At 38.9% G+C, this 18,711-nt stretch overlaps 1 protein-coding gene across 1 annotated transcript in view; it reads left to right on the top strand.

The window, feature by feature from the left end:
- Positions 1–584: 584 nt before the first annotated feature.
- phf24 (PHD finger protein 24) overlaps positions 585–18,711 on the top strand; it is a gene marked incomplete at both ends in the record, with an annotated part of 34,873 nt that continues 16,746 nt past the window's right edge. The window contains 2 exons of the mRNA XM_079804970.1: positions 585–1,031; positions 12,687–12,872. Coding sequence (XP_079661096.1) covers positions 585–1,031; positions 12,687–12,872 — 633 coding nt within the window. The remainder of the gene's footprint in view (positions 1,032–12,686; positions 12,873–18,711) is intronic.

Here is an 18,711-nt window from a genome sequence, read left to right as displayed (position 1 = left end):
CATTTCAATTCTGCTTTCTTAAAATCGAATTAAAATGCTGTATTCTTCATGAATTCATTTTACTACTCTCATGAATACTTCAATTTTAATTTGAAAGACTTTCTCAGCTCCTGATTGTGAATCAGAAAATCTTGCGATTGAAAAGCTCTGCTTTGGTTTTGCTGTTCACACTGCAATCGCAAGTCGCCACAGGTTGCGATTAGTTAACTGTGATGGCAGCACGTCAATACGAAAATCATTCCAGCGATCCATCATATGAGAGATCTGTGTGAGGAAAGCGCTAGCGATGTGGTTTGCAACACACTCGCTGTGGTTCACAAAATCTGCTTGATGCAGCATGTGGGTGTATTTTGCCTAAGCAGTGATTTAGAGACAAAGTCGATAGAACATGTCTTGTTTCAACCTTAATATTTGTTATGCAACAGGGTGCTAACACCGACACAGCAAGCATGAGGACTGGCTCTCTTTACTATATTAATATAATGTAGGATTTGAAGCTTACCCTACTGAAAAGATCAGCATAGGAGATTGGATAGCCTGATATGATATAATAATGCATTGTGTTGTGTCACTACATTGCAGCCATGGGTGTGCTGATGTCCAGGAAGCAGCAGGTGGAGAAGGTGCAGAAGTGCAGTGTGGTGGTTTCAGCATTTAAAGAGGGTCTGAAGGATCGGCCGGCCCCAGCAGCTGCGGCCCAGACTGAAGAGGTCATAGCCGAGAACGGGGATGAATCTGCTGAAGGAACCCACCAGGCTAACAAAGACCACACTGAACAGAAAGACAAGGACAGTAAACCAGGGTCATTACCAAATCAGCAGGCCTCAGCACCAAATCATCAGGCCTCAGCTTCGTCCAGAGAGGAATATAGGGCCAATCAGGAGGCTTGGGGGCGTCTCCGTGATGGGAAGGGGGTGGAGCCTGAGGATCTAAAGAAGGCACATCAGCTCACTCCTCCGACGTTTGTGCGGCCGAAGAGAGAGGTCAACGACGACCAACCAGTAGATGTCGCGCTTGGGCAAACTGAGCAGGTAAAATGGCTGACAATGTAAAAAATTATATTTTGTTTCTTCGTGGTGCTGCTCGCTTTCCTGTTCATCTGTCATTATAAGTGCAATTATTGTAAAAATTTTTCTCTTTTGTTTAAATACATATAAACACCCTTAACAATAATTTGCAGGACACTATAATTCTTTTATGTTGGTGAGGATAGCAAAATAAAGTAAACCGTGACATATTATACCCAAACTGATACTGATTAGTTAAGCTTGTTTCTATATTAGTTAATAGTAGAAGCTGAAGTGTTAATGTAGTACTACTCATTAGTACTGCATTACTTCCTGCATAGTTACCTATTAATGACGGACCATTATTCTGAAGTGTTACCAAATTGATAACAATTTGGGACCAAAATTATTCAGACACTTTGACCTGACCATGTTTTGCTTAAGAGTTTTTCCTTTAATTGCTAATGTGAACTTTTATACCACAGACTGAACAAAATGAAGCATTGCTTGGTAATTGTTTGACCTAAATTGGAATTATCTAACAGCTGACAGCTGATTGGTTGATTGTAATCCATTACATACCTTTCTATCAAAGTTATCTGACATTTGCAAGATGAATTTGTTCTGACACAGTTTAACTCTGAGTTCTTGTCTTATTTATAACCATTTTCTAAACTATAGCGAATAAACTGTGATAATGTGAGAAAATGTTGAAGGTTTCTACTGAAGCAATACAGGCACACTTCATTTTTGGTTGAAATAATTTGTATGCGTGTAATAATTCTCTTCAGTTTAATTTAAATTTGAAAAAAAAAGAAGAAGTATTTTGAAGTTTAGTATCCACTCAATACTGTTATAACCTGTTTACATGTGAACAAGGGATCTACAACATAAAGAAGGCAATCATTTTTTTATTACATGAAAAATCTAAAAAAATTGGACACAACTATGGGACAAGTTCGTGCAGTAGCAAGCATCACAACAGTGAAAATAACCTCAAGGTTGTAAATGTAATTGTATAGGGCCCCATTCCTGTATTTTGCCTGGGTCCCCCAAATCACTAAATCCGCCCCTGGATAACGGACAAATGAACTAGGGAAACTCAGGGCTTATATACACAGAGAACGTCATGAAAAGAGAAACAGAACAGGTGTGTGGAATTAGGAAACTAATTAACAAACAGGGAAACTAACTAGGATCAAACAGAGTGAAAACTAAACTAAAACAGAACATACATGTTACAATACTGTATATGCATATGTACAAATTAATATATATATATATATATCTGTTGACTGTAGTAGTGTCTAAAAAATGAGGCAATCTCTTTTGACCTACATATATGGCTATTTACTCCATGAAATCTCAATAACTGCAACTGCATGAAAATGAATAACTCAACTAAAATAGTGGTGGAGGTTATCCTTTCATTCGGAGCTGAAACCTGCTCTGTGACGCACAGACGTGAGAAAATGTCAAGATTGTGAGTTAGGTAAACTGATCCCAGTTCAGCCTAAATGGCAGCTCAGGTTTGTTGACAGTACGTGGGCAGTGGGTACAGGCTGTGCAGGAAAAAACTGTCTGGGCGAGCTGCAGTGGTGTCTGGGATCAGTCCGAAATTAATTGGGGTCACTGAAGCTTGTGGCGGTGGGGCCAGGCCTCACAGCGAGCCAGAGAAGAGCCACTCCACACAACTCCACTCAACAGAACGCTTTTGATTACCTCCATTCTCTCTCTCTCTCTCTCTCAGCAGATATAAAAGACATAAGAGCAGGCAGAATGAGATGCAATTTGGCTTGTCTTTGTGAGTTACATCTATAGATGCATTTGCTGGTTGAAATCTGGTTCAGGAAAATGAATAAACAAACAGAAAGAACTGCCATGAAAGAAAAACAGAACAGCTGGTTAATATAATTGTGATAAAGCAAAAACTTTTTTGCTTTTACTTTGGCAAAGGGGAATAAACTTTATCCTAGATGACCTTAGGAGAAATAAAAATAGACACAAACAAGTCCTTTTTTGTCCTATAGTAAGATAAATTAACTACAATACTTTGCATTAGATTATTTGATTTGGAAAGAATTTGATTAGAAATGTTACAGTTCATAGTGAAATTTCTAACGTTTGATTGCAGATTTGGTATCTTGGCAAATCTGAGCACAGTTTGAGACAATGTTGAGATCTCTGCTGTGATACTTGTGAGATTGCAGGGGTCTTTTTGACAGAAGAGAAATCTGAGTAGCAGGAGATTTAAGCATGCAGTTGCTAAGAGTTTTGAACTGGTTGCTAATGGCATCAGAGTGGTTAACTATGTCATTGCTAGGGTGTTTTGGGTGGTTGCTAGGTTGTTGCTAGGCATTTGTTGGAGTACTGGAGTGGTTGCTTGATTGTTGCTAGCTGAAATTTAAGGGCTTTAGAGTGGTTGTTCTGAATGGTTGCTATGGTGTTGCTAGGGTGTTCTGGGAGATAGACAGGGTGTTCTGTGTGGTTTCTAGGGTGTTGCTCGTTATTTGTTGGAGTACTGGAGTGGTTGCTGGATTGTTGCTAGCTGACATTTAAGGGCTTCGGAGTGGTTGTTCTGAATGGATGCTATGGTGTTGCTAAGGTGTTCTGAGTGGTTGCTATGGTGTTGCTAGGTAGTTACAAGAAAAGAACAAACATATTCTTATGTGTGTTTATATTAAATAGTTTGATGGTTTTCATGACACTCATTCAATGTAAGACTATATTTGAATAATTTATTGTCTACTAAAAAACTTTAATAATGTTTTTTTTTTTTATATAGCAAGCTATGTCAGAACAGGCTGAAGGACTGTGCTGCATTTGGTGGTCATATTTCCAATGTTTACTTTAATGTGGGATGTTTTATTGTTAGCTACATGCAGTAAACTGTAAAAAAAACCTCAGGTCTCCAATTGAAAATTTTCTAGTGACTGATCACATCTAAATGTTTTGGTTGGCCACATTGAATTTCTGTGAATTAAATTGCATCAATTCACAGAGATTCAATTTGGCCAACTGAAAAATGTAGATGTGATCGGTCACTAGAACATTTTCAATTGGAGACCTGATTTTTTTTTTTTTTTTTTACAGTATATTATATTTATTAGTTATTAGAATTTTGGTGATTTAAATTATATTATAGTTTTTATTAATATTTTGAATTAGATTTAATTTATATATATATATATATATATGTTTATTTTACTTACATTTTTAGTAAGTTTGTTATGTGCTTTTGTCATTTTATTAGTTTTTGTTCAATATTTTAAATATTGCTATTCAGGTTTAATTCATTAATTAGTTTATTTCCAATTAGTGCTTAAACTTGAACTTATTTCAGTAAGTTGCCAATGCAACATTTCTAATTTTCATTTAGTTATCGCTTTTCATCTAAGAATAAAAAAAAAAAATGTAATTAACAAAAATGTTTTTAATAGTTTTAGTTACCACAATTATACCACTGCCTATAAATAACCAGAGTGAAGATAATAACCCTACAAAATGCCCAGATTTCATGGAGGTCCACTACTATTGCAGTAGTTAAACACCCAGAATACTGACGCAGAGCTTGAGTCAGATTCAGAAGCACACTGGCAAGGTGACATCCTTTGGCTCTTCTCTGATCACCCCTGTTCTAAATACAGCACCTCTCCCCCGCACTCATATCACAGTCCTCACTCTCCTCAGAGACACATGTCACAATCTGAAGAGCAAGTGTGTCTGGTGCCTACACAAGAATAGGATCTGGAACTAGGAAAGTTTGCATCTGGAATGTCTGAGAAGTATTTGATCCCTGGTTCAGTGCCACGGTATACTTAAAAAGTGTGTAATGCTCCTATTTTATAAGCAAAGGATTTAATTACTTAAGCCGATTAGTTGGCCATGGTTCTTGAAAAGTGGTTCTAGAAAAGCTAATTTTGTGTGTTTTTTTATGCTTGGTTTGGTTGCTTTGCGAACAAGAGATCAGTTCCTTCAGTTCCCCTCCTTCCAGGTGTCTTTTCACTTTGTAATATCTCTGATTGTGAATTTGCGTCACACCAACCTCAGAACTAGCAGCGGTAGTGCTGTAACCGGGTAGTGACTCATCATGATAACAGCTCTCAAACCAACTAAACTCCTTGCAGAGACACTTGGGTCTGCATCAAAATTCCTTAAACAATGATATGAACTTTGAACTACACTTTTATCTCCACACGTTTCGAAGGCTTTAAAATGTCTGACCCTGAGTTGCATTAATATGACAGGTAGTCAATAATGTCTCTGTCTCTAGATGCAGCATATACAGCAAGGACAAGCAGCATGAAACAAGACGATGCAAGATGCAGTTCACTAGATGGAGAACCCATCAGTGATTTAACGTCAAGCACCCATTATACTGTGCCTGTTGGAAAGTAACTAAGTAACAATGCTACTAACCTAAGTGCTGTTTTGGAAATAGTGCAACAGCATGCTATGTTAACCATTTCTTGCTCACTATTATTGTGTTTATTAATATTTTCAATTAGCTTTAATTTAGATTTTTAGATTTTGATTCTTTTGTTTAGTTTTTTTTTATATTTCTTTTTTAGCTTTAGTTTATATTTATTTCTGTTTTTGCTTTTTGTAAATTTAGACCTTCAACTTTAAACTATTTTATTCCAGTTGTTAAGACAGCATTTAAAATGTTAGTTTAGTTTAATTTTAAGTTCATCAACTAATATTTGTAATTTATTTTATTTAAGCTTGATTTCAATTAACGAAAATTATATTAAGAGTTTCAGCTTTGGTTAACAATACACTGTAAAATTTAATGCGTGCAAAAAAAAGCATGCAAACCGATAGCCTTAAAAACAACAACTAGTAAAGTGAAATAGGAATAGTATTTTGTGCTAACAAATGCTTAGTTAGTATAGTTCACTTACACAAGAGTCCTAGTAACTAAAAAAGAACTGTAGAGTTTTATTGTTACAAATATATGGATTTTATCAACCCAATTAAAAGTTTCACAGGTGTTTATGACGTAAGTGTTGTAGCAATAAAATTATAAACAATCATTATACGACATAAAGGGAAATATTACATAGGTTAATTTTAAAAGGTGACCTGAAAGGAGAACTCTGGGGAATTTTTAATTTTGATCGTTATACCTTTTTTAGTACTGTCTATAGAGAAAAAATTAACCGGATTGGTGCTTGCAACACGGAGCTGTTACAGTTTTTGCCCAGAGCTCCCACTCAGCTAACACGACAGTTATGGGGGAATATACATAAAGAGTGTCTTTGTGCCTCTTAAAGGTCCCATGGCATGAAATTTTCATTTTATGAGGTATTTCAACATTAATATGAGTTCCCCTAGCCTGAATATTGTCCCCAAGTGGATAGAAATGTTGATCGGGGTAAAACCGAGTTCTGGCTGTCTCTCTCTGCCTTTGAGAAAATGACAGGCCCGACTAGCCAATCCTGAAGGCTCCTGGTTTGACGTCCAAGCAGGCACGGTTTCCTCCCTTTCCCCCGCCCAGAGAATCTGGCACGCCCATGCAAACACTCGAGAGATCATTAACGTTACTTGTGAACGAGTGAACACTGGCAGTTTCTCAGTGTTTGGATGTACAAATGAAAACAGAAGTCTTTCTTCAGTTCCTTCTGATCTGTGATCAGTGATTTCTGATGTGTAGCTAATTATTTATTATTTGTGGACACGCAGCGGCTTCTCTCTCTCCCGACAGAACGGTGTTTTCGTGTTTTCTATCTTGAGAGTCAGTGTTTTTGTACGTCCTCGTCGCGTCTATCTGTTCTTAAATGTGCATACAGTCTTTTCTGTTTAACATCAGCAGTCACATCTTTAGAGATAAACTTCACACACGCCGAAGCTCGGCCTCCAACATCCCCGACCCCCAGTACTGCATCTGGCCCACAGCGGAGGCACCAAACGCGGCGTGAGATTAAGCAGAAGGAGGGTAAGCGTGAGGGTATCTGGGCTAGGCTAGCCAGCTTTCCCCACAATAAACTGGATTACATTCGATTACAGCTGTTGTGTCTTTGTTTGCGCTGTGTAAGTTACTCAATGCGCGTCAACGACGCTATTCATATGTTTGGAACATATCTAGAAATAATGCTATATTCAACACTTACTAACTCGTTCATCTCGCTGTAATGATACATTGCATGTGTTACAAAGTTGGTAGAATAATGATGAAGAGGACTCGGTGTGACTGGGACTCGTGTTTATTCAGAACTCTCAGATACAAACACAATAAACTCGCGCTGACTGACAGCGCTCTCATAACTCAGTAGTTACTATAAATAACTTTGTTAGCAATCGCTTCGTCTCCGTGATGTCCGGTTCGCGAACGAATCATTCTTTTGAATCGGTTCTTTTTAGTGAACCGAACCAGTTCACCAAATCGGACTGAATCGTTCTGAACGGTTCGCGTCTCGAGTCAGCGCTGATCCATAATTTACTAAAGTTACTAACTTTCTGACATGAGTGACAGTCCCTCCGACTAGAAATAAACTAATAACCTGAAGTATATGCTAGTAACTACAACAGTTCACCCTGAACTGAGACATGCTGAGAGAACTGATGAGAAGTGAACACAGGTCCATCCGTCTCTCTGGCAGACTCGTGCCTGCTCGTGCCTCGTTAAACCACGCCCCCTCCGCTCATTTAAAATGCAAAGATGTCAGCCAATCACAACAGTGGGCGTTTTTACTGAAGTCTCACAGCAGACACGCCTCTTGAAGCAGGGCATTCAGCCACAGGGCAAACAGCAGTATAGAAAAAATGCCTTTTATTTCTAAATTATGACATTTTATGATGTAAAAATCATACTAATAATATAAGTACACCTCAGGAAACACTATAAAATAATAGAAAAATGCCATGCCATGGGACCTTTAACAGACACAAAATGCAATTAAAATGTCTGTCCAACATGAACAGGGCCCTTACATGACAACGAGATGCGTTTAGCCACTTAGCCATTGTTTAAATTCACCTGAATAGTGTTTTGGACGGCTAGCTGTAGTCTCGCGCTGAAGTCCCATGGTAACTCAGTTGTAGCCAGAAAAAGGCAAATAGTCCAGGTGGAGGAGCTGCAGAATCTCGAGGTCATGAAAAGGAAGACGATGAAAATGTAAATTCTTGTATTTTCGCATTCTGTTGCCACAATTCGGAACGGCACAAACGCGAACCATTTCTTCTTCACTTGTGAGCCGATCATCACTCTTCATACACACGACGCTCCTCCACCTGGACTATTTGCCTTTTTCCGGCTACAACTGAGTTACCACGGGACTTCGGCGCGAGACACACCTAGCCGTCTAAAACACTATTTAGGTGAATTTAAACAATGGCTAAGTGGCTAAAGGCATCTCGTTGTCATGTAAGGGCCCTGTTCATGTTGGACAGACATTTTAATTGCATTTTGTGTCTGTTAAGAAGCACAAAGACACTCTTTATGTATATGCCCCCATAACTACCGTTTTAGCTGAGTGGGAGCTCTGGGCATTAACTGTGACAGCTCCGTGTTGCAAGCACCAACCCGGTTCGTTTTTTTTCTATAGACAGTACTCAAAAAGGTATAACGATCAAGATTAACTTAAAAATTCCCCGGAGTTCTCCTTTAATTTCTGACAAAGTCATTACATTTACATTTACATTTACATTTAGTCATTTAGCAGACGCTTTTATCCAAAGCGACTTACAAATGAGGGCAATAGAAGCAGCTAGAGCAGTCGAAGGGCAACAATATCAGCAATATACAAGTGCTGTAACAAGTCTCAGTAAGTCTAGCACAGAACAGAATTTTTTTATTTATTTATTATTAATATTTTTTAATAAATTAGACAGACAGACAATGAATAGAATGATAAGTGCTATTCTCGATCGGTCAGGTGTTGCTGAAAAAGATGTGTCTTTAGACGTTTTTTGAAAATGGCCACAGACTCGGCCGCACGAATTGAGATAGGCAGGTCATTCCACCAGGTGGGAACAGTCCAGGAAAAGGTCCGTGACAGCGATTTCATGCCTCTTTGGTATGGCACCACAAGGCGTCGTTCACTGGCAGAACGCAAGTTCCTGGAGGGTGTGTAAGTCTGAACGAGCGATTTTAGGTATATTGGTGCAGAGCCAGTGGATGTTTTGAAGGCGAGCACCAGTGCCTTGAATTTAATGCGAGCGGCTATTGGTAGCCAGTGCAGACTGATGAGGAGAGGCGTGACGTGTGCTCTCTTCGGCTCACCAAAGACCAACCTCGCCGCTGCATTCTGGATCAGTTGCAAGGGTTTGGAAGTGCATGCCGGAAGGCCCGCAAGAAGAGCATTACAGTAGTCCAGTCTGGAGAGAACGAGAGCTTGGAAGTAGTTGTGTGGCATGATCTGATAGGAAGGGTCTAACCTTCCTAATGTTGAATAGTTTCAGGACCGGGTTGTTGCAGTGATGTGGTCAGGGAATTTTAGCTGATCATCAATCACAACCCCAAGGTTCCTGGCTGTCCTGGACGGAGTTATGGTTGATGAACCTAGCTGAATGGAGAGATTGGGGTGAAGTGCTGGGTTGGCTGAGACCACAAGCAGTTCTGTCTTTGCAAGGTTGAGTTGCAGGTGATGTTCCTTCATCCAGGCTGAAATGTCTGTTAGGCAGGCAGCGATACGAACACCAACCGATGGATCATCAGGTTGAAATGAGAAGTAGAGTTGAGTGTCGTCGGCATAGCAGTGATAGGAAAAGCCATGTTTCTGAATGACCGATCCCAATGATGACATGTAGATGGAGAAGAGAAGTGGTCCAAGCACTGAGCCCTGGGGAACTCCAGTAGCTAGATGATGTGACTTAGACACTTCACCTCTCCATGACACCCTAAAGGACCTACCTGAGAGGTAAGACTTGAACCACTGGAGAGCGGTTCCTGAGATGCCCATCTTCATGAGAGTTGCCAGGAGGATCTGGTGATTAACTGTGTCAAAAGCAGCAGACAAATCCAGTAAGATAAGTACTGTGGATTTGGAGGCTGCTCTTGCCTGTCTCAGTGCCTCCGTAACCGAGAGCAGGGCAGTTTCAGTTGAGTGGCCGCTTTTGAAACCGGATTGGTTGATGTCCAGGAGATTGTTCTGTTCAAGAAACGTAGAGAGCTGATTAAACACAGCCCGCTCAAGTGTCTTTGCAATGAAAGGTAGAAGGGATACCGGTCTGTAGTTAGGATCAAGCGGACATGTAGTGGGATGATTGGAAAGGATGAGTTTGGAGACATCTGCTTCAGAGAGCAGAGAGAAGGAGGGAAGCGTGGGTGTGATGGTCGTTGAGATGTGTGTGTCGGTTTGTGGTGTGGAGAATTGGCTGCTGATGGAAGAGGTTTTGTTTGTAAAGAATGATGCAAAGTCATCAGCTGTAAGGTTTGACGAAGGAGGGGGGGGGGAGGAGGACAAAGGAGCGAGGAGAATGTTTTGAAAAGTGCACGAGAGTTGGAGCAGTTGTTGATTTTGTTGTGGTAGTATGTAGTTTTAGCAGTGGAGACATTAGTAGAGAAAGAAGCGAGAAGAGACTGATACAGGGTTAGGTCAGTAGCGTTTTTAGTTTTGCGCCACTTCCTCTCTGCCGCCCGGAGTCCAGAGCGATGTTCACGAAGAACATCGGACAGCCAGGGGGCAGAGGGGGTGGTGCGGGCTGGCCTGGATGAAAGGGGACAGAGGTTGTCTAAGCAAGATGTTAGAGTGGAGCAAAGAGTGTCAGTAGCACTGTTAGTGTCTAGTGCTGAGAACTGAGCAGGTGGAGGGAGTGAGGATGAAACCATAGTGGATAGACGGGAGGGAGAGAGCGAGCGTAGATTACGCCGAAAGGTGATCTGCGGAGGAGTGTGTGTTGTGTCTGGAGTCAGTATGAGGTTAAGAGTGATGAGAAAGTGATCTGAGGTGTGCAGTGGAGTAACTAAAGTGTTGTCTGTGGAGCAGCAGCGTGTGTAGATCAGGTCCAGATGGTTACCTGATTTGTGAGTAGCTGTAGTAGATACTCGCTTAAGGTCAAATGAGGTCAAAAGAGTGGTGAAGTCAGCAGCCTGGGGTTTATCAAGGTGGATGTTGAAGTCACCAAGCAGTCCCAGAGGAGTGCCATCCTCAGGGAAGTGAGAGAGTAAAATATCCAACTCCTCCAAGAAGTTCCCCAGTTGACCTGGAGGGCGATAAATAACTACAACATGGATTTTAGCCGGGTGAGTGATAGTGATTGAGTGTGATTCAAATGAGCAGTTGCCAGATAGAGAAGGAATGGGCTCAAATTTCCAATCATTTGAGATGAGCAAACCAGTACCTCCACCCCTCCCAATCGGGCGTGGGGTGTGTGAAAAAGTGAAATTATTTGAGAGAGCTGCAGGAGTGGCAGTGTCTTCTGGTTTGATCCAGGTTTCAGTTAGAGCCATGATACTGAGACATGAATGAGCGGAAATAGATGGAATAAAGTCTGCTTTGTTTACAGCAGACTGGCAATTACACAGACCAATTGGAATGGACATTAATGTAGCAGAGGAAATAGGTACACTTTGCAGATTATTCGGATTGCGTCGCCTAGAATGTAACGAGCGTTAATTATTAGAATCATTAACTATAGTTAATTATTAGAGTTAAATATAGAAGCTAGGTCAACTTTTAAAAGTAATCAATGTATTACTTCTCTTCCTTTGAAACCAAATAACTGTGGTTTTTTGTTGCATCGTTGCATCAATAGAAAGAGAGTTATAATATTATGAATGTCCCAAGTGCCAAACCTAAGGGAACACTGATCACCATAATGGTGAGTTTTTTTTTTTGGCCTGACAAAATGGCACTCAAACCAATCAATTAATCTTAACTTGGGTTTTCTGAGTAAACAAGGAATAGTATGTGATTAGATTACTACAATTTAGTTAAGACATTATGTAAAGTTAACTAAAAAGTGTTAGTTAGAAACACTGTTGGATTTTACAGTGTAACAACACTAGTTTAGCAAGCTGCAGTTTCAATACTGCGGTAAAGCAGTAAAGATAAAGGGCCAACGATTATAAAAGAGCAAAATTATTCTTCTATTCTATTCTATTCTATTCTATTCTATTCTATTCTATTCTATTCTATTCTATTCTATTCTATTCTATTCTATTCTATTCTATTCTATTCTATTCTATTCTATTCTATTGTTACACTTTTTCGAAAGTCCACTTTATACATTCTGTTAACTCTAAGTAACTTTGCAACTACTCGTCAACTTCCAGCCATTAGAGTATTAGTAGACTGTTAGGTTGAGTTAGTAGATTCTATTCTATCACAGTTTAGTATTTATAACACTTCAAAATTCCTGGGATCTGTCAAATTTCATCTTGTTATCTTGTGCTGCATATATGAGCAGCATGATGTCCTCATATCATGACATGAAAGTAAACCACATGCAGATTCAGAAGCTGTAGCCCTGTGCACCGTGGGAGACTTTAAATGAGCAGTGAATGTCAAGTGAGATTATTTCTATATTTTGTGACCTTTAATGGAAAGCAACTAATGCAGGGAGGTATAGAAGTGTGATTATAGAAGTGTTCGCTTATTGATGAGTCACTTCCTGTCATGTGTAATTATGCAGTTTCAATGCGCTTTAGCGTCATTTCCTCAGCAAATCAATAACAGTATCGTTGCTAAGTAAGGAATGATTTATCTATCTTCTCTCCTGTTGTTTTGCGATCAGCCCGTCAATGATGAGATGTGTGAGGTGTGTGAGGTTTGGACGGCAGATGATCTATTCCCCTGCGGGACGTGCACACGGGTCTTCCACGACGGCTGTCTGCGGGAGATGGGCTACCTGAGCACTGAAGCCCTGCAGGAAATGAGAGAGACAGCCCACACCACCACCGGCTGGAGCTGCTATTATTGCGTGAGTTCTCTCAACATTCTCTCATGAATACATGCAGACAAAATCACATACAAACATGTTTACAAGCACATTTCCAGTCACTGGCTGTTTGAAGCTGTTTCTGAGCTATTACTGAACAGTATATCCTTCAGTCTGTAACAGTGATCCGTTCCGCAGGGAGGATCAGTCGCATATTTAGCCTATTATTATCTGTGTGGCTGTCTTAAAGGAACAGTTTACTCAGAAATTACAACATGATTGTGACATAGACATCTATGAACATATAGTCACTATGAACTGCCATTGTATGGAAAAGATCCATATATATTCTTTATAAACTGTTTAGTGTTCCATTAAATAACAGAGCACCAGTTTTGAACAATAGGCGAGTAACAAATGACAGAATATAAACTTTAAAAGGCATTATGAAATAGCATTCACAATGCATGTCACTTCTGTAACATGACATATTTTCAATATTCAGTGGGAGGTAATGAATATATCTTTTGGGATTTCATTAGATTGTGCCATTTACTCAGTTAGATAGATAGATAGATGATAGATGATAGATAGATAGAAATATAGAAAGATAGATAGATAGATAGATAGATAGATAGATAGATAGATAGATAGATAGATAGATAGATAGATAGATAGATAGATAGATAGATAGATAGATAGATAGATAGATAGATAGATAGATAGATAGATAGATAGATAGATAGATAGATAGATAGATAGATAGATAGATAGATAGATAGTCTTCCAACTGGACAGACGGATGGACAGACAGACAGACAAATGGGTCCTTAAATAAAAAAGCCCTTCCTTGGTGTTTTTCCCCCCTAGCCTACCAGTCACATTAGCATAATTTCAGCTAAATTTAGTGAACAAGAAAGGTCAATAGTGTGCTGATCTCTGAAGCTCGCACAAATGTCACTTTCAAACCAAGATTTATGCTGGTCATTGGGGCAAATTTGTGCCTCTCAGCAAAGTTGAGAGGCACAATAATGACATTCATTGTGGACCATTTATAAGGACAAGGGATAAACTAGGGCTTCTTTTAAATATCCTTATTATTTAAAAGGTGCTAATAAAGCGATCAAGTATATAGACCACCTGTTGCCTAGCATCTATTCACAGATCCTTACCCTGTACAGCTCCTCCCAAAGGTCAGCGTGGAGATGAGCATGTCAAGATGATTGTGTTATGCTAGAGAGTCTGGGCTCTGTTCAAAGTGCCCTTTCTCCCAGCGTCAGATGAGTCTGGCACTAAAATTACAAAGTGAACTGTCAAAGCGGGCAAGCATCCTTCAAAGTGAAGTAGAGCGCTTATCTTAGTCGCACAGGCTGCGGATGCTTAAATCATTTGTTGAGCGAGTAAGACATTTTTGCAGCACTCTGAGGTTGCTGCTACACACTCCAGATGCACTTGCTGCTTTCCAGCTAGACTCACACCATCAAATGGGTCGTATCCCATGCTGTTGCAAACATTAACAGCTGTGGACATATCCCTCAAAACAATATGTGAAGCGGCTTGTTTTTGGCGAAATGTCTGCCGTGTATTTCCTTTAGAGGGCTAATTCACAGCTTATGTGTCTGGTTTTCTCACTCTGCCCTTGCTATAACCTAATCCACATGTGTGCGGGAGTGTGTCGAGGACTAGAGATGCTGAGACTGGGGATTATGCTGTTATTTAGCTTTCAAGGGACAGATGTTTTGTTTCATGTAATCCCATTCAACATCTTTAAGCAGGACCGGCTCCACAGGGGACTGGCCCCACGCCAAATTACACCCAGTTTCAAAATTGGTGCGATGTTCAGTTCAGTTCCAGATTTTGAGGGAGATCATGCTTTTTGGCCACTTGGTATCAAAAATCTGCTTGTTTTTTAGAAACTATAAAGCAGTACGTGACCGCGGTCTCCACAAAAATTAGAACTATTTTAAACCATTCAAGCACAGGAAGACACTAAATAAATTCAATGTATGTTTTCTGTGTGCATACATACAAACTGAGTTTAACTGAGTTAAAAAAAAAGTCTCAATGAAAGTAAACAGTTGGGAGAAAATATGAAGATTCAGATCTGTGCATTTGGTCTTAAAGTAAAAAAAAACTGTTCAAATCTGCTCTTGACTGAATAACTTCTTTATAGCTTTTATATGATTAAAATATATTTAATTTATGCATTATAGTATTTCATATCTGGATACTGTTAGAGCTACGTGGAATCTGTTTCAATTGAATCCAAAGTCCCTTTAAGACAAGTCTTTTTACTCGGTGGCCATTTTGGAATGCCTCTCAGGCATGCAAGTGCAGCTCCTACCTCTCTTTGAATGGGGAAACATCAAATTCTCCAAAACTGTTCGCCAAACATACAATTAAATTTCATATACGAAATCACCAATGAAAATCACCCACTGTCTCATAACCTTTGTTTCTAAATGATCGATTCATGACAAAAAAACAGCATTTTTCAGCCTGGACAAAGCTAATGTGCATGCGCGATCCTAAACGTGCGTCTCAAAACACTGACTGTTTCTATGGCAACCAGAGCCTTTAATGGCAGATGCAGTGACGTGATGACTTTACTAATCAACGATTGTCTCTTTCATTTAGAAGGCGGGGATTATCATTAGTAATCGGAGTGCACCATCTTCCTATATAAAGTCTTTGTTTGTATCTTTGTTATATTGTGCTATGGCATGTAATTTGTTAATTCGTTCTTATTTTATTACTGACTGCTTACTTGTCTTTATTTACCATATTATGTATTAAAATGGCAGTGTTAGTGAAAATGTTGTCAGGGCAAGTAACCAGTAAACTCCTTAGCGTTGAGCCCTGTGTGTTTATAGTCCCTTTTAAGACCTGCTCCTTTTGTTATAAAATAAAGTTACAAAATCTGTTATGGGGAAAAAATAAAGTAACAAATAAACTTCTGTCCACCAGGAATGTCACTTGGTCCACCTTACTTCTCAAAGTCTGTCTTCAAGTGTAGGGGAGTGCGGGGCACAACATAACGCGGGGTTAGTTGTAACACGCATGTTTTAACCCTTTCCACACATGCCAGGATGACGAAACGTAGTGTTTTCTAGTTGCCATATCAACATTATTTAGAGAAAAAAATTTGCACCAAAATTAAAAAATCTTTGGAAGATATTACTGAACATTTATTTAACCATAGCAAAAGTAAATTTCTTGCTGAGAGTCAATGTTCCGAAATTATTCATTATTATTATTATGTTTTTAACTATGCTGTAAAGCTGTATTTAGCGATGTGTTTGTCGTCAAACTCAAAAATATATTTTTAGTTATTAAAAAAATGCCATTCTTTTATTTTAAAAAGTTAAAAATTGTATTTTGTTAACAAAATATTTGAGTTTGTCTTGGATATTTTTTTGATTATGTCAGATAACATTTTAACCCTATGGTGCTCTTCGGTCATTTCTGACCGGAAAATGTTCTGTTTTGAAATGTAAAAAATCACTGCTTCATCGGAATGATATGAAACTTGGTGACTTTTCTAGCATTAGGTATGTAAACACAAAAAAAAATTTGGGTCATGATTCGAGTATGCTAATTGGTCGTCATCGGAATGATATGAAACTTGGTGACTTTTCTAGCATTAGGTATGTAAACACACAAAAAAAATTGGGGTCATGATTCGAGTATGCTAATTGGTCGTTAAAAAAAGTAGCGTTCATTGTCTTCGGTCATAAATGACTGACCATAGGAAATGAATGGGAAATCGGCAAAAACACAAAAATTATCTGAATATTTGTGTGTACAATCTACAAATCGGCCACGATGCTGAAAAAAAGTACACAGCAGTAAAGGGGTGACACTCTAAAACATCAAGAGTGTAATATTGACACATCCACTCACACACACGCACACTTATACACACACACGCACACTTATACACACACACACACACACACACACACACACACACACACACACACACACACACACACACACACACACACACACACACACACACACACACACACACACACACACACACACACACACACACACACACACACACACACACACACACACACACACACACACACACACACAAACACACACACACACACACACACCTATGAAAACTGAACCTATGAACACATTTTGAATTTTTAAAAATCACAGCTTCATCAGAATGATATGAAACTTTTCTAGCATTAGGTATGTAAACACACACAAAAAACACACACATGATTCGAGCATGCTAAGTGGCCGTAAAAAAAATACTCCCACTTGTGCTTTTTGGTCAAAAATGACCACCATAGGAAATGAATGGGAAATCTGCAAAAACACACAAATTCACAGAAAAAAAAATCTATATTTCTAACAACAACAAAAAAATATCTAAAACTTTATAATAAATAGTCTTTGATATTTTTGTAATATATATTCAAATCCATCAAAAAAATAAATAAAAAAAATCATTAAATGTGTTCAAAAGAGAACTAGGGAATTCTCGAGCCTCTCCATAGAGACCTCTAGTGATTACACCCATGGTTGCATGATTTCTTAAATAATTCCAAAAGAGGGCGCTAATCTGCCTTCAAAAAAAAAAATCTTTTGAAGGCCTAGTCTCTATTTTAACCTGAAATACTGCAATCATTTTTATTAAAAAAATTACAAAAAAAAGTTTGCATAATTTTCAATGGCAAAAATAGACCATAATTATTGCATAAATATAAAAAAATACCATAAAATCATCTCAAAATAAAAAATTTAAAAGAAAAAATATTATTGAAGAAATTACAATGTACCCCACCTATGGGGCATGTTGTCACATTTCACTTCCATTCTTTCAGGGTATATCAAGAAAAAAGTATTGTATTAATGAAACAAAACCACATAATTGTACTAGACATGTGTGAAATTAATGTGGGAAAAAATAAATGGATTTACACAAACTGAGACAGTCAAAAAGTGTTAGGTTGTGCCCTACTCTCCTCTATTTCAGTGCACTGGGAAAAACTAGGGCTTAATGTGAAATGATAGCAGCATGGGGAATTCTTAGCATGAAATTTAGCATCAGTAAGTGTTACCAAGAAGACCGTGGTGGAAAATCAATTAAGAGTCCAGGCCAGGTTGTCAAACTGATTTTGGCACTTGGCGTCAAATGCGGGATTCACCAGTCAATAGAATCAGCACTGTGCAATCATGTCGTGTGACAATTTAGATAATTACAGACTTCCTTGCTCAAAAACAACAATAAAAGCTCAAGCGGATATGACATGCACCTGGTGTGGAGATATGCTTATAAAGAACTTCAAAAGTCATTGATGATGGGGGACGTCAACAAACTGTGAGCTGAAGCAACATGCACACACAGTCAATAGGAATAAGCTGTGCTGTGTATTAGCTAGCTATACCCTTTGTGAGGACATACTTAGGTGATTTCTTTTCTCTTGTTCTGGCATTTTTTGAGGTTTGTGGTTTGAAAATGTCACCCAGTAGGTTGCTGAAACTGCTCAGTTGTTTTCTTTTGTGCTTGTGTTCTTTACGCTGGTATCATCTTTTGGACTTCCAGTGGAGTTTAAATCTCTTGAAACTTTAGCAAACATTAAGGTTTGAAGGTATAGTTCACTTACAAATGAAAATTCAGCCATCATTTACTCACCTTCATCTTGTTTCAAACCCATATGATTTTCTTGTGTGGAAAATATATGCAAGCTTAAATGTATGTCGTTGTTTTGTTTCAAAATGTGTGTTGCATTCTCACCCTTGCCACAGTTCACAGTTCTCAGTTCAACCTATTGTTAGAGTACAAAACTGCCATTATGGAATCATATACGCTGGGATATTGGCTCATTTCGAGTCGCACTGTCAAGCATGCCTG

The sequence above is a fragment of the Gobio gobio genome (genome assembly GCF_949357685.1).
Source record: "Gobio gobio genome assembly, chromosome: 22".
Classification (NCBI taxonomy): Eukaryota; Metazoa; Chordata; class Actinopteri; order Cypriniformes; family Gobionidae; genus Gobio; species Gobio gobio.
This window is presented reverse-complemented; position numbering and strand designations above follow the sequence as displayed.